General features: G+C 36.8%; 1 protein-coding gene across 8 annotated transcripts in view; it reads left to right on the top strand.

Moving 5' to 3' along the window:
* The window catches only part of Rbms3 (RNA binding motif single stranded interacting protein 3), a 662,520-nt gene that overhangs the window by 402,116 nt on the left and 235,734 nt on the right, over nt 1–24,670 (top strand). For all 8 annotated transcript variants that reach the window (XM_047530655.1, XM_047530658.1, XM_047530657.1 and 5 more), the window contains exons 5-6: nt 7,763–7,920; nt 23,778–23,857. In XM_047530655.1, coding sequence (XP_047386611.1) covers nt 7,763–7,920; nt 23,778–23,857 — 238 coding nt within the window. The remainder of the gene's footprint in view (nt 1–7,762; nt 7,921–23,777; nt 23,858–24,670) is intronic.

Below are 24,670 nucleotides of genomic sequence, written 5' to 3'. Positions count from 1 at the left end.
AGGAATGAAAAAGATCCAAGATCAGTGACAATCAGGAAGGAGGGATTCTCTCTTAACTTCCAGGAGGATCAGACCTTTTATTTTTCTCCGATTCTCAGCTGATTGGATGTGGCCCACACACTTTGGGAAGGCAATCTGCACTACACAGTCTGTCCATTTAAATGTTAAACTCATTCAAAAACACCCTCACAGAAACACCCAGAATAACTTTGGACCAAAACTCTCTGACAAAGTCAAATTGGCACATGAACTATTGCACATTTATGTTACTAAAACAAGTATGGCCCAAACAGCAGACTTGCTCCAGGTCCCACAGAGAGGTGCCCTGCCTCCTGTAGACCATTACTAAGCATGCGTATAATATCATCAGACAGGCGAGGATAGCTTTGTACAAAGTTAGAGTTAAACTAATTTCAAAATAGCTGATGTCTATTGTTGACAGTGGAATGTTGTTTTCAGAGTGAGAGAAAACATTTGGTTTTATTATCATTAATTTAAAAATTGCTACAGCCTTCAAAATAGACTGTTCTCCTAAAATCCAATTGCTCCTCCATCTCCACATTAATTTTCTGTTCTAAAAATGAGATCCATTGAACAGCAATATTTGTAGGCAGTCTTCAGAGCTGCAGAAGAAAGAGCACAAGTCAAGAGTCAAAATACCACTTCATGATATTGCTTATTCACTTAACAGCCATGTGTCCACTTAAGATACCAGAACCTCCTTTATCCATTCTTCAAGATCATGTAATAATCCTTGCCCTACCTACATGGTAGGATAGATAAAATAGTTACATGATATAAAATGACTCTGGGATACTTGGAATATTGTGAATCTCTTCTCTGTATAAGTAATATGATTACCTTCCATCTGTTTGAATATATCATTCTCAATGTTTTTTATTTTATTTAAATTAAATTTACTTTTAACCAATAGATAAAAAACATTAAAATTCTTTTAATTTACTTTTAACCAATAGATAAAAACATTAAAATTAATGGGGTAAAATGCAATGTTTTGATATACACATGCCTTGTGTTGTTTTTAGGCCATGTTAAACATATCTATCTTCTCAGACATTTATTATCTCTTTATGGTGAAATCATTCAAAATCCTTTCTCCGACCTTTTGAAATGCACATTCTTATTATAGTCATTCTACCATCCCTAGCACATCAGAACTATTTGCTTCTAGCTGAAGTTTAGTACCCACTGATAAACACCTCCATCCATCCCTCCCACCCACTACTCTCCCCAGTCTCTGGTATCCACTCTGCTATTCTCAACTTTTATGAGATCAGCTATTTTAGATTCCAGATAGAGTTAGATCATGTGGTACTTCTCTTTCCGTGTCTGGCTTATCTCACTTAATACAAGAATCATCAGTTCTATCCATGTTATCACAAACAACAGGATTTCATTCTCTTTTATGACTGAATCATATTCCATGGTACGTATGTAACTACGTGTTCTTAATCTATTATCAGTCAATGGATACTTAGGCTGTTATTATTTCTTAACTATTGTCAATCATGCTGCATTAAACACAGGAGTGTATCTCTCTCTTTGTCATGATGATTTCATTTCCTTTGGATATATACTCAGTTGTGAATTGCTAGATCATAGGGTAGTTTTATTTTTTTGCTTTGAGAAACCTCCAAGCTGTATTCTCTACTGCCTGTATACATTTATATTCCTACAGTATACAAGAGTTCCCTTTTCTCCATATACTTACCAACACTTGTTTGTTATCTATAATTTATTTTTTACAATAGCCATTCTTACTGGAGTGAGGAGATATCTCATTGTGATTTTTTTAAATTTTGACTTTTTGTGGTACTGGGGATTGTACTCATGAGTCTCTACCACTGAGTTATAGTCCCAAACTTTTCTTTTGATTTTGAGACAGGGTTTCACTACACGGCGTAGGTTGTCCTTGAACCTGAAGTCCTCCTGCTTCATCCTCTGAAGTAGCTGGAATGACAGACATGCACCCCCATGCCTAGCTCAATGTGTTTTTTAAATGTCCATAGTCTCACACTTGCCTCAGGGTTGCTTCAGCCCCCCTCAGGATATTTCTGGATGTTTTATCAACCCTTTTTCAGACTAATTCATCTTGAGACATTTGTCTACCAAATAGATTTTAAAAATGACTATAAATCAGTTGTACACAAGTTTGTGATTAAATAGGAATTGGTAGTAGATAAAATAAGAAAGCACTAATAATTTACTAATACCGCTGTTATATTATGACAAAAAAATATGAATATAGTTCACTAAGCCAGTGCTACCCAAGGTTTGTGTCACTGATGACTACCTGCCCACAATGAAGTGTAGACAGAAATTTAGAGCAAGCACTTAAGACCTTTTAGAAAATTTGATATGAGCTTGACCTCTAATCCAAAATATAATGTTGCATCTGTTGAATGTAATGATCAAAATTTGCCACTTGCATTTTTAAATCCCTTAATTTTATTTTCTTTCAGTTTGTTTTTATAATATTTTATGAATATTGACCCATGACAGATTGGAAGTAAAAATGACCCCCAACCAAGGTGGCTTGAGAAACATTGTTCTAAAATCTCTGCTTACTGCCAGTGAGTATTTCCTGGATATTTAAGTGTAGTCTCCCCAAACGTGACAGTTTCCAAAAGGCACTTAAGCTTGGAGACCATGAACTATCAGGGGCCTTATCCAAATGGCGTTTACATCATTGCCACAGTGTAGACACATAGCCCCACACATAACCTTTGATCAATGTTTTTACCCCTGCATAAGTATTCTCCTGCTTGGCCACCTTTAAATGCTCCAAAGTTCTGAAGTTGTATTAACTACTAAGAAATCAAAGCTCAGTAAATTCTATTTGGCAGTTTACATATTAAAAACCAGAGGAAAAGGGAGTCATTTAAAAAAATTGTTTATACATTCTTGTGTAAAATGACAAATATATATTTCCATTAATAATAGAATACTTTTCTAACTATTTCATTAGTGTCTGAGAGAACTAAAAATATATGAAGAAATGCCTATATAGATTAAAAAGATGTAAAAACAGATCAAAATGAGGGAGTTAGTATGGCCAATTAAATGCAATAGATACACGAATTGTAGTCATATATTTTTACAAACTAGTATATTTTGAGCAGTATTCATGTAGTGACCATGAGTAGAAAGCTGGCTAAGTTCTGTTAGTTAGCTTTTTGTCACTGTGACCAAAATACCTGACAGGAACAGTTTAGAGGAGAAAAAGTTTATTTTGGGCTCATGGTTTCAGAGGTCTCAGCTCATTACTGGCCAACTCCATTGCTCTGGACCCAAGTGAGACAGCACAACATGGCAGAATGATATGGTGGAGGAAAACTTCTCAGCTCATGGCAGCCAGAAAGCAGAGAGAAAGAGGAACCAGGACAAGATATGTAATATGCAAAGACCTATTCCCAGTAACCTACTTTCTCCAACTACATCCCACCTACCCATAGTTACCAGCCAGTCATCTATCCAAATTACTAATCCATCAAATGGATCAGTCCACCGATTAGGCTATAGCTCTCATGATCTAATCATCTCACCTCTGAACATTCCTACATTGTCTATCGCATGAGTGTATTGAAGGGACACCTCGTATCCAAATCATAACGTAAGCCTAGGAGCTCTTCTCCATAATTCATGCCCATTGATGAATAATCAAAAATAAACATACGAAGGAATACAGAGGTATTAATTTTTATCTGTACCATTATGCCTTGAAATTACAACCTGCTATTAAATAGTCATGGGATTTAAGAGTAAAGTCAGTGTCATAAGTAGATAAAAGACATCTGCCCAGCTGTAAAAGGACATGGCTCTATTTCTAGCCTATTACCAATTAGTTGAGTGGCCTTTGAAGTCATCACCAGTCCTCTAACTTCTGTTTTCTCCATTCCTTATATGGCAAGCATGGACAAAACACCCCTGTAAATCTGGATCTATGCGTTCTTGAAATATTAGGTTAAAAAAATTTTAAGTTCTTTTCTATTACAGTTCATGTCTCTCATGTGATCATGGAAAATTCTTATGAAAAGTTAAAAGTGCTCCTTGGTTCAAAGTGTCAATCAACCTTTTGAAAATGACAATCCATGTAAAATAAGTCATATGTGTAAATAAAATGAAAAGTAAAAATATAAGGATATACTGTATTTTAAAGTTCATTCTAGGTAGAACTTAAATTCTATTGTCAACCAATGTATTCAAGACTAATACTGCATTTCAAAGGACAGAATTACTTAATGAATAACACTGCCCAAAGTCTTATTCTTTCTGCGAATACAAATTAAGGAACGACCCCATCCAATGCTATACTGTTGCTGTGAATACAAATTAAGCAATTGGCCTTGTTGTTTGAATTTGGAATCAGAAAATAGCTTACTGGGCAATCCCTTATGTATTAAGCTCTGCATGTTTATGGCACATCTTTCTGAGTCGCTGCAATGCATTCAACACATAGGGAATTAGGAAATGGATTTGAATAAGGATAAAGTAGTGTACTGCTGCCTAGGGACAATGACAAAATCTGCAGAGCATTCAGCGACCCTGGGATAGGTTGCATGTGATTTTTTAGCTTCATCAAGGGCAAAGGGGTGCAGAATATTGGATAAATCCCAACCCATTCATGTGACTGCCATGTGTTGGGGCCCTTCCTGGGTAAGTTCTGGTTAATGCAGGATTTTCCAAGCAAGTGTTTGTCATGGAACTTGAATAGATCTTGGTATGTAGGACTCAGAAATCATAACTACAAAAAAGTTATTCCTTTCTTAATTCTTTCTCAGTTCTGATTCTTCCCAGTTGGGGGCTGGGATACAGCTCAGTCTGGAGCTAGTATGCTTCTAACACCTCTCTTAATTAAGAATCCCCTTTGTAACAGAGAGAAAGAGAGAGTTAACCAGGAGTGTCAAAGCCTTCTGCAAACAAACAGTTTCTTGCTATAATTTAATAACACTAATTCATTTGCTGTTCTTATAGTAACCTTCTATTTATACCAAGTGATGCTGGCTTTTAAGTTGTAGCAATATAAAGTTAGTTATGTTTTTAAATGAGTTTATTTAAGCCCTACAGGTATGTTGATTTAGAGAAAACTTTTAAATAAATAGTACATGGCAGGCAAAACATTTCTAAGATGTGATATGCAAATGATTGAAGCTTGAGAAACAGTGGGCTGGAAGAAAATACACTGAGCTGGAAGATAGGAAACTTGGTCACAAAATCTAATTCTAACTCTCTCACTAATTATCAAATTGTCCGTGGGCAAGATGATGAATCTTTCATGCCTCCATCTCCTCATTATCCAATAAATATTGTGAAATTGGCCAAACTACATTTGAAGTGATGATGTGAAGATTAGAATTAAGTGATGGATAGTGAAATCGATAAAAGTTGAAAGTTTTATGTACATAAGGTTTATTATTATGTATATGAAGCATCACTCTTTTCTTTTTTTTCCATTACCCAGTGCCTCCCTCAAAAAAATACCCCATAACCATTTAGAAAAAGATGTTGTTTCTATTTTCTTTCTAAGATCATGATATTTACTGGTGATAGTGATAGTGGCTGTTGTGAGGATGGATAGAAAGTGAGATCATGAGTGAATGTACAGTTAGTTCTACATATATACATTCCAAAATTTACTCTGTAATTGTTTTTTTCATATAGAGTATATGTTCACTTTTGCTATTTTTCATGGTGACAAACAGCTTGAAAAGTAAATTATGTTTTAAAAATGAACCCAATAATAGCTCTAATTCATCTTAAGGCTTAATTAAAATATTATGACCTATCTGAATATTTAGAGGTATTAAAAATAACGGTATTTTGTTTTATACCAAAATTGTTTCTGAACCTGAAAAAATACTTGAATCTTGTTTTTTGTACTTTTTCACTGCATTTAAAATAGCAAATTCTCTAATAGTATGATGTCATTCATCACAAAAGATATTTTATCATTACATAATGCCATTTCCTGTAGACTTCAGAATTTCTTTCCCCAATTTAAATATCTTGTTGATACTTGAAGTTAGTGTTGTTGTTTGTTTAAAATATAATGATTCAATTAAACATCTGATACATTTTGATATTAATGATTAATCATGTCATTATGGCTATCTTGTGTTTTGACAATACAACTAAGTTTCAACATACATCCAATTAAATATGAAATTATTCACAGGTGAATTAGAGAATATTCATTCATTGAGTACTAGCAATTGTGATTCATTTCCCCCATTCTATTTAGCAAAGTTTATTTAAACATATTGCTGCTGATTTAGAAATGATAGACATCATGATTTCATTTGCATAGAAATGTTCATGCTTGGTTGAGGACACCAACTCTCAAACTTGAGCAGCTATCAAAACCACCTGGAAGGCTTGTCAAAACACAGTTTGTTTGACCCACACTCAGAGTTTCTGATTCAGTAATTCTAGGTAGGGTATTTGTATTTCTAACCAATTCCCATGTGAAACTGAGTCGGATGGTATAGTTCTGGACTACACTGTGAGACCTACTGGTCTAGCAAAAGGTAGTACAGCAGAGCAATGAAGCCATGGCCTGAGTGAGAGGGCCAGATATCTGCCCTGGCTTTGTGCAATGTGGACGGCTCAGGGATAGATATTATCATCTTTAAAACAGTAATCATATTTGTTGGAACTACTAAGTGAAATAATGCACATAAGTGCTAAGAACAATGCAACAAGAGATGATCTTAATTAGACTGGAAATGGCAAAATTAATGACTAGAAAACAGTCTAGTAGCCCCATGCCCTATCTGTTATAACACTTTCTGGGGACTTTAATTGTCTACCACACTCTTAAAAATATTAAATGGAAAATTCTAGAGTTAAGTTTATAGTGTTTTAAAGTACAAACAGTGAAATTTTATGCTATCCTGCTCTGTTCTGCCAAGGTTTGGAATCATCCCTCTGTCCAGTGTATCCATGCTGTATGTGCTGCTCACTCTCATCAGTGGCTATCTCAGTTATCAGATCAACTTTTGCAATATTTCAATGCTTATTCTACTAAATAATGCCCTCAATGCACAAGAACGTGTAGTGATACTGGTAATTCAGATATATCAAAAAGAGGCTGTAGAATGCTTTATTTAATGGAAAAGGTGAAAATCTACAACATAAGAAAAATAAATTCTATCATTGCCTAGAAACAAAATAAGAATAAATATTTTATCCATGAATCCAAGAAATTATGAAAAAGGAAATAGATATTCATGCTACTCGTGTTGTTGTACCTCCAACTATAAAAGTTAAGGCCACAGTTTTGGCTGGGGATGTGCTGCAGTGGTAGAGAACTTGCCTGGCATGTGTGAGGCCTGAAGTTTCATCCTCCACATCAAGAAAAAAAAAAAGGAAAATAGAAATTATAGGGTTCAGTGCCATCTGTGGATTTAGGCATCTCTTGATGGATTGGTAGTCTTGGAATCCCCTGTGGATAAGAAAGGACTACTGTATCCCTATTTACCTTAGTTTAATTGGAAATAAAAGTTTGTCTTTTCTGAGGATAGACAGAGAACTTTACTTTCATTGATGATATTACTTTTATGACATACTTTATGCACAAAAAAGGGAATTTGGTAAAAAGAAGTAGTGCTCCTGGTAAAAGCACTTTCAAGAGTGGATTGGAGATTAGAATCTAGATTGCAGTTTATGTGGAAAGCTCTTCAAATGTGAGATGTTTCTTAATATTCAGAACTCACTGCATTTATATCTTTCCTTCCCTTAGCAACAAGAACAAGATCCAACAAATCTTTACATCTCAAATCTCCCCATTTCTATGGATGAGCAGGAGCTTGAGAATATGCTGAAACCCTTCGGACATGTCATCTCCACAAGAATACTGAGAGATGCTAATGGAGTCAGCAGAGGTGTTGGCTTTGCCAGGTAAAAGTCTTGCTTTGTACATACCCTGTCTTTTCTCATTGTACCTTTAATTCCAGTCCTTTCTAATACTAGGGTCTTAAGCAATGTGCTTCTGTAAGTGGAGTCATGAGGATATGTAGACCCAGTTCCTATTCTTCTCTGCGTATGTTAATCAACCAAATCAGATGGTTCCAATTCCTGTCAGAGATCATAAATGCCCAGTCTGCACAGTGAACAAACCATTTGAATGTTTTTACATTGATTTCTGTAGAAGAGAGGTGTTACATTTCTCAGTTAGGAAAAGAGAGAAGAGAGGAAATATTTAGAGAAATACCAATTGTTGGGAAGTCCCAAGGAACCCAGAAATAAAAGGTGGGGTCAAGGAGGTATTTGCATTTAAGAGGCACCGGCTGTGTGTTTTTGATATTTTTGGCAAAACAGGGGAAAAAAATTGTATTTCTTTCATTGTTGGAAAAGAAAGAGTAGTTTTCATTTTAAGTTGAAGGGAATGTTTACAAAAGAGGATCTCAGCCAGAAACGAAGTTAAAATGATTGTACCTGCTGTGCTTTCATGAAAAACAAAGCCAAAGAAACCACAAGGAAAAAGAAAATGCTGAATGACAAAAGGGAAAATTAAAATCTATGTCTCCATGATTTAGTGTGTTTCTGTATGTCTCCAACTGTCTTCATAGGGATGGATATTCTGTGCCATCAGGAAGTTGAGATGTTGCAGATAGGGATGTCCACCTAGGGGGCACCCTGCCATCACTTGGAGAACCATTGCAAAACAAGTTCAAGGCCAACTGGAAGAAAACAAATGTAACAAAAAACTTAATTGATCTCTGATTTGACTTGAGCTCATGGGCTGTATCTCAAAATACTTTTTAGTTTTGGTAATGTTCTACACATAGTAGACCAGTAAATGTGTGTTAGATGTGTGCTTGAAGGTTAGAATAAAGACAAGAAGAACAAAGCCCTCCTAACATTGTAGAGGCATTCAGGCTTTCAGAATATTGGCAATGGTTGACTTCATGGTAGAGACAGAGCAAATGACACCCTTAGGTCTCTGAGTTATGCCAGTGTAGTCATTTTTTGATAGTGGACAACCTGCTCTCAGAGGCCAGTGTGATGTGGGAGTTCATCAAGTGACTGCTGTGTTTGGTTTTACACAGCATGCACATTCCTTAGGTTCTTCCCCCATCACCTGCCTCCCAAAACTCTCTAATAAATTAGTTTCTCCTTTACTTGTACTTTTGCTGAGAAATAAATGCATTTCAAATTCACCAAGAGAACACATTTTCTAACATCTATTGTGATTTTTTTTTTTTTTTTGGTACAATGCATAATAGTTTACTTGGTCTGCCATATCAACATACTGCAGACTGAATGATTTAAATAGCAATTTTATTTTCTCATGATTCTGGAGGCTGGAGGTCAGAGGTCAAGATACCTTCAGGATTGCTTTCTTGCAAAACCTTCTCTGGTTTGCAGATGGCTGTCTTCTCCCCTGTCTTCATATGGTCTTCCTTCTGTACATGTTTGTGTTCTGATCTCCTCTTCTTCTAAGGGCACAGTCACACAGGATTGGAGCCTCATTTTAACTGACTTGCCTCTTTAAAGGTCCTGTCTCCAGATACATCCACATTCTGAGATACTGAGGGTTAGGACTCCCAACATATGAACTTGGGGAGAAGGGTTGCGACTTAAATTATAACACAAAGATTGAGCATTTACTTCTCTCTTTATTTGTTCTAATTAGTTACACATGACAGTAGAATGCATTTTGATACATCATACATAAATGAGTATAACTTCTCTCTCTTCTGGTTGTACATGAGGTAGGATCACACCAGTAATGTCCAATTCTCTCTACTATCCTTCCTATCCCCAGACGCCCCCCTCCCTTCACTCCCTTCTGCTTAATCCAAAGCTCCTCTATTCTTCCCTAGACCCAACCCCCTTATTGTGATTTAGCATCACATATCAGAGAAAATATTCAGGCTTTGGTTTTGGGAATTGGCTTGTCTCACTTAGCATGATATTCTCCAGCTCCATCCATTTACCTGCAAATACCATAATTTCATTCTTCTTTAAGGATGAGTAATACTCCATTGTGTATATATACCACAGTTTCTTTATCCATTCATCCATTGAAGGGCACCAAGTTTGGTTCCAGAGTTTAGCTATTGTGAGTTGTGCTGCTGTAAACGTTGATGTGGCTATATCACTGTAGTATGCTGATTTTAAGTCCTTTGGGTATAAACCAAGGAGTGGGATAGCTGGGTCAAATGGTGGTTCTATACCAAGTTTTCTGAGGAATCTCCATACTGCTTTCCAGAGTGGTTGCACAAATTTGCATTCCCACTAGCAATTTATGAGTGTACCCTTTTCCCCACATCCTCACCAACATTTATTGTTGCTTGTATTCTTGATAATTGACATTCTGACTAGAGTGAAATAAAATCTTAGAGTAGTTTTGATTTGCATTTCTCTAATTGCTGAAGATGTGCATTTACATCTCTTTTGTCATTCTTTGCTGTACAGTTGGATTTTGTTTTAAGTGAATCTGGTTCTTGTAAAGTCCAGAGCCAAAATGTATGACATGAGATCAAAATAGAAATTATGGTGTATAATGTCCTGAAAGAGGAAAATATACAAAGTTATTTCACTTTAGGAACTAAAGAAGGGTGGAAATCTTAAGTTGTTATTTTATCCGTGCTCTGGATATAGCCTCTTTCTCCTCTAGTGGATTTTGCATGTAGAAGTCACAGAGAACCCTTAAAAATTAAAATTTGATCATGTCAGGGTCCTGATTACAGTGCTTCAGTTCAGCCTGGGTGATGTCATTATGACCTTTCCACATTATCCCTGGCCTCACTCATGTTCCTAGCCTTGGCTCTTCCTGCCTGGTGATCAAGGTGCAGACTACCCCTCTTGCATGGTTACTCTGTCCATGACTCTCCCCGTGTATGCTTAACTCTTAGGTATCCACTTGAATGTTTTTATTCAGAGTTCTTCATTGGTCTCCAACCCCAGGTTACAAACAGCATTAGGTGCCTTTATTACAACTCTTATAAAAGTTTTGCTTATTTATCTTTCTCAAATAAAATCTATCAGAGTTGCAATGAACTTACTATTTAATTTTGTCTCCACCCACTGAATTGCCTGTGTGATTCCTTAAGTCAGGTTTCCTTTTTCATTGTTGAATGGATGAATGGATGGTGGATTTCATAATTACCATTTTATCAAGTTCCTGAATAGCAAAACTGAAAAGAGCTTTGGAAATGAATCATCCATCACATTCCTCTACTGAAACTTAGAACTCTGTGCTCTAAATCATGGATTTCCCAATTGCAGAAAGTAGCAAGTGAATTGAAAAGGAAAACATAGGTTCAAGTCACACCAATGATTTCTTAGGCCTAAGAAGTAAAAAGAAAATGTGAGTCTGCTCCTCTCTCTTGTAAAATGTCAAGAAATTGACAAGATGAGTATTTCATTCACCATGTATCTTAGACTGTAAATTCAGAGGAGCAAGATCTCATATGATTAACCTAATTTGAGGAAATGAGAAAATAATTTGAGCTCTACCATATGTAAGTAGATATGCCCAAATTCCTACTTCCTCAACATTTGTTCTGCATTTTCTGTAACAATTATGGCTATTGCTTTAACTAACTTGATTTTTCACAAACTGTCACTCAGTGTTCCTGCCCCTTAAAGTACTGCCCCCTTCCTTTCTCTACTCAGTTCTTCTCAGCTAGAACTCCACCTCTGAACCTCAAAACAGTCAAGATGATTTGAGTCTTGATTTTTCTTGATTGTCCCCAGGATTGTACTTAGCAAGTGAGAGAAGTTACTGGATTCCATGCAGATGTCTTGGAAGAGTGGTTCTTCAAGTATGGTTCTCTGATCAGCAGCTTCAGCATTACCTTATGACTTGTTTGAAAATTTTCCACCACTGACCTCCTGAATCAGCAGACTGGTGGTGGGGTGGGCAACAGGGGGTTATCAGTATTCACAAGCACTTCAGGTGGTGGTGCAACTCACTGAAGTTTGAGCAACATTGCCTTAGCTCATTAGAACTGGTTGTCTGGATCATCCGGGAGGTCTGGAAAACCTCAGCTTACTGAGTTCTGCTCTTAGAGTTTTCAGTTTGGTAGGTCTGGGTGTGCAGCCCAGTTATTGCATTTCTAACAAGTTCCCAGGTGATGCTGTCACTGCTGATGTGGGAAGCAGACTTTGAGAACTGCTGTTCCACGGTCACCAGTTTTGCAGGTGGAGGTGCTTCCTGTTGATGGTACTATCATACTACAGGTCCCTTTCCCCAAATGTTCTAGTCACGAGTCTGTTTCCAGTCCTGTTCCTCAGGATTAGAGACCATGTCTTATTCTTCTTTTTACCCTTCCGAAGACCTATGTTTTCTTACATATAACAGGTCTTCTGTAAATTTTTGATGGTTAAATGAACTCTATTCAAGTTTTTATTATTTGTTTGTTTTGACTAAAAGGAGAGAAAGTCATGGTCATGGCTAGATAAAGCAAATGATCAAATATCATCAACATTTGATGCCAATGATAAGCCAATTCTAAGCCAGGGAGTAGTAGAATATTAGAGAAAACTATAGTGGCATCAGCTCAACTAGTAATGGTTTATAACTTTCTTCCTCTAAATATTCACAGTACCACAGTCATTATTAAAAGAATATGTTTATTCTTTGGGAAGAACAGCTAGCCTATAATTGTGTCTAGTAAAGTATGGGTCTATTGAATTTATCATTATCACAATTGACAAAACCTGAATCATTCTTTCAGTAGGATTCCTTTTGAATGTTACCCTCGGTCACTTCTCACCACTGGATATGGTCCTTAATTCATATACAAGAGATTCTGAAATTCCTTTGACTGGAAAAAAAAAAAAGAACCCTCCCATTATTATTTTACTTCCAAGCTATACATTAATCTTCTTTGATAACCATCTCTTCAAAGTAAAAGGAGTATCTTCATTTTATATTTAAAACACTGAACTTCAAAGCATCGATTTGAATGCCAGTAGGGCACAGAGACAGCACAATTACAGACTTTTCAAGGTTCTAGAAGTACAAGATAGTGAAATTACAGACATTTTATTTTTATGTTTTTTTTCCTTTTTCTTATTATTTTTTTTAATTCTCTTGTAACTTAAAACAATATGGTAAGATACACCACTCTCCAGGCAGCATTTTACAGCCAAGTCATAAACCTCTAAAAACAGAAGTTTATGGTGGGAAGGCTGACAGGGGCACCCACTCCTGCAGGGCCAGCGGGTGCCAGCCGACTACCTTGCCTGTGAGGGTGAAAAGTGGGGCATAAATTAGCCAGAGTCTGCAGAGACATGAGTGCATGTTCATGTCATCCATTTCCCATTCCCAGCAACATGAGACCATTTGTCCAGCAAAAACCACATTGAAAGAGCCTTATGAGAGGCCAGTAAAGAATGACCCAGGGTGGAGAAGGGAAGCGGGTGAGCATTCACAATTAATCCAGCTTCAACATCTGGAAACATAGAACCTCTTTAAGAAATGCATTTACTGTCCCCTGGTGAGCTAAAGAGCGTGAGAGACCACTGAACACAGAGACCTTTGTGTTTTGTAGTTTTTTTCCCCCTTCTTCAGTTCTCTTAATTTGATTCTCATGGAGCTTTGTTTGAACAACTTTTAACATATGGGCGGTCTTGTGTTCCACATCTCCCTCTGACTGAGCGTGTTTTCTAAAAAATAATCATTGCAGTTCTTTCTTTTCACTAAGCAAAAGAATTAGTGGTTGTTATAAGCAGACCAATGCTAGTATGATTATTAAAAATCAGTAGAAAATCCAGGTTCAGGTAGTTTTTGCATTGTCTATTAATATCTTTGAATATCATTAACATTTTATTGTTTTACCATCTACTACCTAATATTTCTTAGCCCTGTCTTCTCCCTCTTCCTGAAACATGAAGAGAACACTGAGTTAGAATAAATACAATGAAAATATAGGAATTTTTAACATTATTAAACAAATGCCAATACTTGCTTTGTAGGCAAATGCATGATTCTTGAAAGGGATCATCCAATGTATCAAAATTTGTTTTTATTGTTTGGATTGTATGTACCTTGAGTCCACTATTGTGTTAAAAATTCCTCTCATGCAGCTTGGCAGTTCTTTTTCCATTATTCTCTCAAATGCATGGATCCAGGAAATCAAATGTGACCAAAGAAAATCTCTCAAGTGTAAATTTGGTGATTAGCAATCTCTAAACTACAGCTGTGTTTGTAAAGGAGCAGGTTACAGTTGTGTTTACTGAGGTTGAAGAGAATAAGGCCATGTTTCTTTCATTCTTTTTTTTTTTGGTAATTTTAATTCCTTCTTCCAGTTGCCTGCAGATGTGGTCCACAGAAGAGGACACTCCAGGTGCCCCCTCCAGCTTCTTGGTGTCTATTTTTTGTGTGTGTCTTTTTACTTTCATCTCTTTCTTCTTATTACTGTTTATCTTTATCTTACCATCAGAAATTCATGACCATTCCTGGAGAAGGCAGAACATTCTCTTTACTATTCAGAGCCCAGGATTTCAAAACTCAAACCAACCAGCCAGCCTGAATTAAAGAGTATTAAATAATTTGTTATTCTGAAATAACCTGGACTCAAGTCTTTTTCTACATATACCTTCATTAAAATCTGGAGAAGGGTAACAACATATATTCATTGCTTTATTTTATAAAAAGGATGTATCTATGTTTCAAAAATTGCCCTTTGTCAAGGATGTGGGGAAAAAGGTACACTCATACATTGCTGGTGGGGTTGCAAATTAGTGCAGCTACTCTGGAAAGCAGTGTGGAGATTCCTTAGAAAACTTGGAATGGAACCACCATTTGACTCAACTATCCCACTCCTTGACCTATACCCAAAGGACTTAAAATCAGCATACTACAGTGATGCAGCCACATCAATGTTCATAGTTGCTCAATTCACCATAGCCAGATTGTGGAACCAACCTAGATGCTCTTCAATTGACGAATGGATAAAGAAACAGTGGTATATATACACAATGTAATATTATTCAGCCATAAAGAAGAATAAAGTTATGGCATTTGCAGGTAAATGGATGCAGTTGGAGAATATCACACTAAGTGAGATAAGCCAATCCCAAAAAACCAAAGACGAATGATTTCTCTGATAAGTGGATGCTGATACATAATGGGGGTGGGAGGGAGGCATGATGGGTTGTATAGAGGAAAAAGAGGAGTGGGAGGGGTGGGGAGAAGGCAAAATAACAGAATGAGACAAACATCATTACCCTATGTACATGTATGATTACACAAATGATGCGACTACTTCATGTACAACCAGAGAAACAACAGTTGTACCCTATTTGTGTACAATGAATCAAAATAAATAAATTAAAAAAAATTTTTATTGCTCTTTGTAGAATGAGAAGAAAGTTCTAAAAAATCATTTACCCAGCTGAAACTTAATTACCAGATTGAAAATCATAGCCATTCAACACGCTTAGGATCCACAGGATCTCTCTGCCCTGTACCTATTCTAAATACAAAGCATGGCAGGAACTTTTGGAGCATCCAGAGGCTATGAGGGTTTAAGGCAAGTTGTCTACTTCTGGCCCATAGAGAAGAATGATTTGGAAATGTAACCCAATATCTTTTAGGTTCTAAGTTTGAGTCAGTTTCTGTAGTATGTTTCCTACACGTTCAGCTTTCTGGGAGTTAGTACAACCCATTTGTTCTCTACATTTTTGTGGCTAAGAACATAGTTCTTTCAGAGATCAGAAAAAACTTGGTTCATGATTTAGTTCTGTACTTCTTACCTGTGTTCTTGGGCCAGTTATTTAAATACTCTGAGCCTTTTCCTGATATATAAAATGCATTTATTCATTCACTCATTTATTTATCATCCATTAAATATGTCTTGGACCCTTCTAAATTCCAGTAACTGTTCTAGGTGCAATAATACAGAAATGTACACAAAGAGAAAACATCTGCTTTCATGGACTGATATTCTATTGGATTAGGGAGATGGCGATAAATTTGTAATACATAATCAAATAATACCTTATAATTATAGTATTGAATAATATTGAAGAATTATAAAATCAAAATAAAACAGGCTAATCATAAAATCATGGGACAGTGATACAGTGTATGGGGCAAGGATCAGGGACAGGCAGTCCTTTGAATAGGGAATATTTAAACTGACATGTAATTGATAAGAAGCATCCAACCATGAGAACCTCTTATGGGTGGGAAGGGAAGAGAGCAATCCTGGCAAACAGGAAAGGAAATAAGTCATCTACGTGGGGTCAAGTTTGGTGTATTTTGAAATCAGAAAAGAAACAAAGTTGTTAAACCACAGAATGAGAGAAAGAGGTATTATAGATAATAGCATCTTGGGACAAAATATACCTATCACTCAAAGAGATTGAGCTCTCTTAAATGGTTTTAAAACAAAACTTTAAAAAAATAATCTCTTTGTTCTAAGGCATTCAATGTTGGGACTTTTCTAGACCAATACTTAGCTCTATACTTACTGATTTTCTCCTCATCTCAGTTTCACTTTTTAAATTTAATTTTCTTCCATTTATTTAACCAAAGCTCCTTTTGGAAACATTAACCTGTGACCAAATTTAGATTATTATGCATCTAGGTGTGGGTGCTGCATGGGGTAATGAACTAATCTAATTACCAGAAGTAGTTTCCAGATTGATGTAGGAAAAATGTTTAATTACATGTATATTGAAACACAGCCTCTAAGGTTATCTTTTTTCCTTCATTATTGATAGAGGACCCAAGCAGGATGCTGGGAGGAAGTAAAAGTTCACTCCAGATGATGCATCTAAACAGACTGGAACATACAGAAGTGTGGGGAGAGTTAAGAGAATTGTTGAGATGTCAACAGAGAGCAGGAGGAAGCACTTACCACACAACAGGGATGAAGGAATGGGTAGAGGATTGTTCCAGAACCCTGTGGGAGCCTGGAGCTTTGGAGGAGGGGTTGATTGGAAGAACTGTAGACAGGAAGGGAGGCAACCCCTGATTAAAAAAAAAAATGTGGAGGAGCCAGACTCTAATCTTGCTTCTTGATGTCCCTTCAGACCGACAATGGCTGAACCCAATAAAAAGCTGGTAGGTAACAGAGACCAGATGATACAGTCCACCGAAGGAAATGCAGCTTCTTGGGGGCATAGAACAAGGCAGAAGATGTATAAGGGAGGGGCAAACAGAAAAGCACCAATACATGGGCATAAACTAATTTAAATATTTGTTTCCTCTTGACTCCACTATTTAAAAAAAATTGTAAGTTCAGTAATAAGTAGCACCTACTACTTTGATTTAGGATTAGCAATTTTTACAGGTTGATAGGAGTGATGGAAAAGCTGGCTTTGTTTAATGAAAGCAATTGCTTCTCAACTCTAGCCCATGGTTGCTGAATCTTTTTATCTGACACTGTTTTGACACCAAATATGTGGGTTTTTCTGATATCAGTACATGTTTTTTTTTTTTTTTTTTTCCTTACCAGTTCTCCAGCTCTCTGACACTGACTGAATGTCCTACAGTTCTTCTCAATTTTTACACTACCTACCTGGAGTTATCCTCATGCTCTACAGGTATAAAGGCTCAGTTCCAAAACAGCTGCAAATAGGATGTCTGGGATACTCACAATTCTACCTGGACAATTACTTATTTGAAAGTTAATACAAACCACCCTCAGGCTCAATAGCTCACTAAAATTATTCATGGAAACACTTTATGACTCAGGGATAGCCAAACTGAATAGATGCATATGGGCAAGGTATAAGAGAAGGGATGTTGAGCTTCTGTGCCCTCTGTGGGCTCAACGAATCTTTCCAGAACATCAATGTGTTCACCAACCTGGAAGCTCCCCAAACCTTGTGTGTAGACTTCATAAAGGTTGTCATGGAGGTGGCCATTGGTGAAGGTGGTCCATCTCCAGCTCCAACTCCAATCTTCAGAAGGTGGAGACTGGGCTAAACATTTCAATTCATTAATCAGGTCTTGCTTGGTCTTCTGGTAACTAGCCCCCAGTTTGAGGCTATCTAGGGCCTACCCCCAGTGACCATATTAGTATAAACCTAGCTGGGGTGGAAAAGAGTCTGTCCTGAATAACAAAAGATACTCCTGTCAAGAAATTCCAAGGTTTTAGGAGCTCTGTGCCAGGAACCTGGGGCAAAGACCAAGTATATTTTTAATTATGCAGTGATTGCCATGCAGAAAACATAGCTCCAACAATCTCACCTTTGGTGAGAAAACCAAATCTCTGTGTGAAGACACCCAATTTTTAAGCATTTACAAGCCTTTCAGATTTTCCAAAAGGATTTTGCATTCCAAACAAAGCATGTCTGTTAACAGGATTTGGCCCACAGTTTCCAGGCTGAGATATCTGACATAGAACTCCAGAACAACAATTTCCAACCATGGATGCACATGGAATCACCTGGTCAGCTTTGAAAACTTTGCGCCTGGACTTCAAGCCAAGCAATTGAGTCAGAACCTCCCAAGTTCAGACCCAGTCACTGGAAATTTTAAACATGGTCCTGATAGTTTTAATGTTAGTGATTTATTTTTTTTAAATAATGTTTTTTGTTTTGAAATCAGTTTACATTTACAGAAAAGTTGTAAAGATAATACAGATTTCTCCAGTACTACACATCAATTTCCACTATTATTGACACTTTGCATTACCATGGCACAATTAATTTGTTAACTGACATTGGCATATTATTGTTAACAACAGACTCTACTTAGATGTCACCAATTTTCATATTAATATAAAAATTTTTGGTTCAGACTCCAATCAAGTGTACCATGTTACTTTAGTTTTCCCATCTCACCAGCCTGCTCTGGTCTCTTGGGATTTTCTCAGACTTCTTTTGTTCTCCTTGAATAGTACTGATTCTGCATCCTGGAAAATTACTCCAGGCCTGTGTTTTTTGATGTTTTTGTCATGATAGGACCTATATTACATATGGATTTTTAGAAAAATGCCACTGGGGCGAAGTGACTTTTTTATCATATCATATCACATCTTGGTATATCATCATCTTATAAAATGATTGCTCTAATTAATAGTGGCCAATGGAGTAGAGACAGCAGGTCTCTTCCAACTTCAGGCAAATTAAAGTAGGTAAGTCATAGGAAATCCTGAGGGATGACTGGTGAGCAACGATCTCTAATTCTTTCAAATAAACTGCATTGAGACTCAAGAGACCAAACTCCTCTTCCAGGCTCATTCACTAACAAGTCTTTAGGGAAGCCAATTACAGTGTTCCAGTGTTGATTTCTTCATTTGTACAATGAAGAAGTCCATCCAAGGCCATTTCCAGTCCTAAAATTCAATGATTTCAAAAACTTTGGGAGGGGTTTCATTAGTCAAATATTAGGCATAGTTGAATTTCCTAAGAGGCATGCATTATATACTGAGCAAGACACTTTCAAGATGTCCAAATAGCTACAAAAGAGGATAGCAGGGCAGACCCTGTACTTTTCTATGTCACATTTATGATGCATTTGTATCCTAAGAATATCAGGCACCAGACAGGAAGAAAACAAATTGCAAAATTTAAGAAAAATTTCAACTTTTCCATTCATCTTTGTCCCTAGTACTCACTGGGGACGCTGGACTAAAAAGTAAATGACATAATTTGTTTATGAAATGTTAGAAGGAGTACACATTTTAGTACTTAAAAAAAATCTTTTTAATGTTGACTCTTTGTGTAAATCTTACCAGATATGAGGATGTTTGGCTTTCAACATTGAATGCTCTAAGTTGCCAATAATTTGTACAGAGTCTGTGATTGCAAAACCACAAACATTTCACAATAGTGGAAGCCTCTAATTAACCATAATAAATGACAGAGTGGATTTATTTTAAATACATGGTTAATAATGCTTGTAGCTTTAAGATCATAAACGGAGAGATTCCCTATTGAGATGAGATAGATAGGCTGCAAATGGTTTGCAAAATACTTTTCCACCTCTGCCTGTTAAGTCTGACACAGAACGTTCTACTAATATTGGATCAAGCGCTCATTTGATGTAATTTGCCTGTGGGAATTGTATTGGCTGTGAAACCCGCTCCTCTTAGCTGTTGTTTAAAAAAGGGGCAGCTGGGGGACGGGGGAGGGGCACAATTCTATGGCACATTTCAAATGACTGAAGCCAGTCATTCTTCAGCACTGAGACAAGAAAGTATGTCAAACAGGACCTTTAATGTGTATTTGTATTTAAAAAGCCAACCTAACAGAAAACCCTGAAGCTTCATACAATGATTGGAGCCTTGTAAGAGCCCAATTAATGTATTGTCAGGTGAACAGTTGGCCAGCACTCGAGCTGTTCTGAGGAATGTGAGGGGGCTCAGGTAGCACCTTGGAAGAATAGATGCACTTGTAGTGATTCAGTGGCCCGTCTGAAAGGGACATGTAAAGGCAGCTGTGTCTGGTGTGCTGTCTTTTCAGACGCACTTGATAATGCTAGTGTCAGTTTCAACTGAAGTGTGTGCCAGATTTCAGATATCCCTCGCTGGCATTTCAGAGCCCTTAATTGTGAAACTTGAGAAGAAAATGGGCACATTCTTCCTAAGATGGTTATTCAAATACAGGCTGCTACTGACCGCCCCTCCCCAGACCTCTTTGGGTCCCACATTTGTTCTGTTTCCACATAAAATGTATGAGGAATACTAAGCCTTTCCCCCTTGGCCATGCCTATATTGCCATCTTTGCCGGGACTGGTCTTGTTAAAATGTGCCCCATGCATGAAAATGAAATTGTCACTGCTGGGTGGTACAGTATAACATGGTTTGACACTAAATGCCGACAGCTACAGAAAACAGACTTTTATTGCATTTATTCTTTCAGAGAAGAGTCTCTAAAGACTCACAGCAGACTTCACTTAGTTAAATCTGAATGAACCCAAAGTGAACAATCTACGCTCCTCTCTTTGTGTTCATAGAAACAGCCCCCATCCAGCCTGATAACGGCTGTAAAACAGCTTTAAGAAAAGATGATCATATTTAGAATACAGAAGGGAAGACTGGAAGCTTTCAAACCTGAACAAAAATATTGTAGGTGGGTGGAATGGGCTAGCCACCTGATTTTCTTTCTTAGCTTCCTCTGTATCCCCTAAAACACACAATGTAGAATCAACCTAACACTAACCCCCATCTAGTTTGGGTCTTTCTTTAGAATTTCATGTCATTTTAAGACAAAGAGAAAGGACTCAATTTGAGGACTTTTGCAAGCAAGCTTTAGAGTCTTAACTGCCTTTTAGCTGGATGAGTACCCAGAGAGAGATTGAGCAGAGAGGGGACTCTCGGGCATAGGCTTTTCATTCTGTAGCTCTCCTAGAATAAAAATTCCATAAAGTAACATCTGTAGTAATTAAGGGCTTACATTTCCTCTTCCATTCATGTCTCTGCTAGGAGGAAAGGTTATTTTCCCTGAGACAATAGATAGTAGATCCTGTGGGAAGACAGAACGGAGTTAGAATTCATTTGTTCCTAGAAATGGAAGTTTCCTGCCTACAAAAAAAAAAAGAAAAACATGGAACAAATTGGAAGACTTATAATAAAAGATTCCACTGGAAAGCCAACTTAAAAGAGTTGGGAAAATTATATTTAGCTAGTCCTGAATATTTGGGATAAGGAAAGATGCATCTTATCTTTCTTATTAAAATACCTTTTGTTTTGGGGGAACTTGTGATTATGTAGTGAACACAATGCTATCTCTGTTCTTTATTAAAACTCCATATTATGAAATTTAGCTATTTTTATTTATGCATCACCTTGATCTTAAGATTTTCTCCAAATAATATTTATGTGGCTCTTTTGTGTCATCTGATAAAATGAATAATGGCCTATTGAATTGGTTTCTTGTACTAAGTTAGATCAACAACATAAGTCATGGGGCCCAGTAAAAAATGATAATGTGGAGCCCCTTGCTAAAAAAAAAAAAAAAAAAATCAAGAATTTTAAGACGGTGACAGCAGAGCTTTCAATCAAATGCAGGTTGCTCTATGGGAGAGCTCTGTGTACAGATACAGGTATCAAGCCCATGAGGTCAGTCCTGGTTGGTGCTAGAGATTTGCCACCTGTAGCAATATAGGCAGATTTTATCTCATCCATCACAAATGTACATCTGAAAACAAACTTTAAAGATTTGGCAGAAAATAATTACAGTTCTCCAGTGGAGCTTCTAATATGATCTTTAAATTTGTTTACCCAGGCGACACAGATACCCTGTTTATATCTCCCAATCTGTCACTAAAAGTTCCCAGTTGAACCTTCTACTCCATCATGTGGCCAGTTTCCTCTGCCTCATTGCACAGAGGCGCCAGGCCCTCTCCCTGCCCAGCTCAGTGTGTGCATTATCCAAAGGCCTTTCCTACCTCTGTGCCCAATTCTCAGCATTTTCCTGGGTTTCAAGATTCCTCTCATATTTAAATTCTTGTAGCTACAATAAATATGTATTACTTATTTGGCATTTGTTAACATATTTTTTTCCTTATCTTGTTTCCTCTACATGTAATGTGGTTCTGAAAACACACATAAAATTTAGGTATAGGAACATTTGACGACTTGTATTGAGGGGCTCTATTCCAAGAAAGCTCATATTAATAACATAGCAGAAAATCTAAAATTATACTTTGCCTTTTGGACAAATTTCACACATTTCATGCACATTTTTTTTGCATGAGTATGTCTGCTATTTCTTAAGCTTATTTTTGCCTCTAGTTTACTCTTCATATGAATTCATTTCCTTTCATCAGAATCAACTTAATTTTTCTCTATTTAGTTTTATAAAACAAAATGCAGATATAATTCATTATTTAAACATTGTTGCAAGTGCTCCCGTACTTGAGACATGGCAACACTGCCAAAATTGGAATTGTGATAGTATGACTCAAAACATTCATTCCTTTTATTGTATTTGAGATGCCAAAATTTTGCATGAGAACCCCAGTGGAGGAATATTGGTGTTCTAGTACTAAAGAGATTACATTTCAAAAGTAAGAAAGTTCAAGACCTTGGGTTTGTGTATTTCTATCCTTCTCCCATATGCAGCACCCCAAATAACTCTTTGGGTATCTTTCACATAGTGTGTCTTCAACAAGAATGTCATGATGCTGATGTGACTACCCTCCTGTGTTAGTCACTGCTGTGTGCTAAGAGCTGTTTAAATAAGACATGTCTCCTCACCTTACTTTGTGATTTCTTCCATGTTATGGCTTAGCAGTTATAGAACAGACTTTAGTATTGGATGGGGATCAGTTCAAATGCTGATTCTACCACTTATTAGAAAGGTAGTTCCTGTCTTCAAACCTGAGTGCCCTTGTTGATAGGACCTACCTTTCAGACTTGCTAATTCATTCATTCAATAGGGATATATGGAACATTTTCAGTTGCCAAACATCCTTGGGTGAATTAAGTAAGATAATGTCTCTGAGCTACCTCAGGGTGAGGACTCAGCACAGAGCCATCCAAGTGAGCAGTTTTCCCTACAGAGAATGATACTTTTCAGCAAAGATGACTTTGTGATGTTCTATATCAGCTGGTCATTAGGGTCATGGTGAAAGTTGACAGTAAGAGTGGATTTCTCAAACCTTTCCATTGCCTTTTTGTTTTCTTGTTTCTTTCCTTCCTGCCTTCTTCCTCCCCCCTCTCCCCCCCCCCTTTCTTCCTTTCTCCTCCTCCTCCTCCTCCTCTCTCCCCCTTTCTCTCCCCTTTCTCTCTCCCTCTCTCTCTTCCTCTCTCTCCCTCTTTCCCTCTATCCTGTACTTTTCGGATATGCATAACTTGACAAAAGTATATGATCCCCTGTTTACTTTCTTTTGCCAGAATGGAGTCTACTGAAAAATGTGAAGTGGTAATTCAACATTTTAATGGAAAATATCTGAAAACACCACCAGGCATCCCAGGTAAGAAATGACATTAAGAAATTGCTAAATAGTACCTAGAATTATTGTTATTTTTAAAATGAGTACATGGTAAGGCCCTTCACTGGTCACTGGGAAGAAAAAGTTTGCTTTTAAAAATGTGTTTTATTAAATACTATATAGTAACTCATCTTTTTCAAAAGTTTCTTGGTGAATATTCTTTGACCTTTCTTTTGAATCTTTTCTTGGCCTAAAGTGAATTGGAAGAAAACATAGCAAAGTACATCGACAAAGAGTGCATTTTAAAAATGAGGGAAGTTTATAGTTCTTATCATTAATGTTGACACCTTGATTTGTAGTTCATAAAATATCTAAGCAGTGATATTTGCAGTGTAGTCCACAGATTGATGCCAGGTCCCAAGCATTTCCTACAAGTTCGTGACAAGAAAAGTACTGAAAAGAAAGTAAGCAATTAGAAACATTTATGGCAATTTGACACTGTCAGGAAATCTGAATGCATAATTTTATATCTTACAAAAATATCAATTACTGACAGACTGAAACTTGAAAAAAAATACTGTCCATTCATTAGAGGTAGTTTGAGAAGTTCTAAACTAGACTACCCCATGGCATTTCACATGAGGAATTTTCAGGCAAATTCTTAAGGTTCTATAAACATTATAAAAAAGATAAAACTTTATGCTCTCAAGAGTTACATTCAGCATAGAAAAAATCAAATATATCATGTGTATCAGGATTATAAATGCCTCAACTTGATATTAATCTGGCAGTAACCTACATTGTAATTGATAGTAGGTAAGTTAATTTTAAAATGTAACGTTCACTAATGCATAA

This window comes from Sciurus carolinensis, chromosome 17, assembly GCF_902686445.1.
Source record: "Sciurus carolinensis chromosome 17, mSciCar1.2, whole genome shotgun sequence".
NCBI lineage: Eukaryota > Metazoa > Chordata > Mammalia > Rodentia > Sciuridae > Sciurus > Sciurus carolinensis.
The sequence above is the reverse complement of the archived record's forward strand: the minus strand, read 5'-3'. Positions and strand labels throughout refer to the sequence as shown.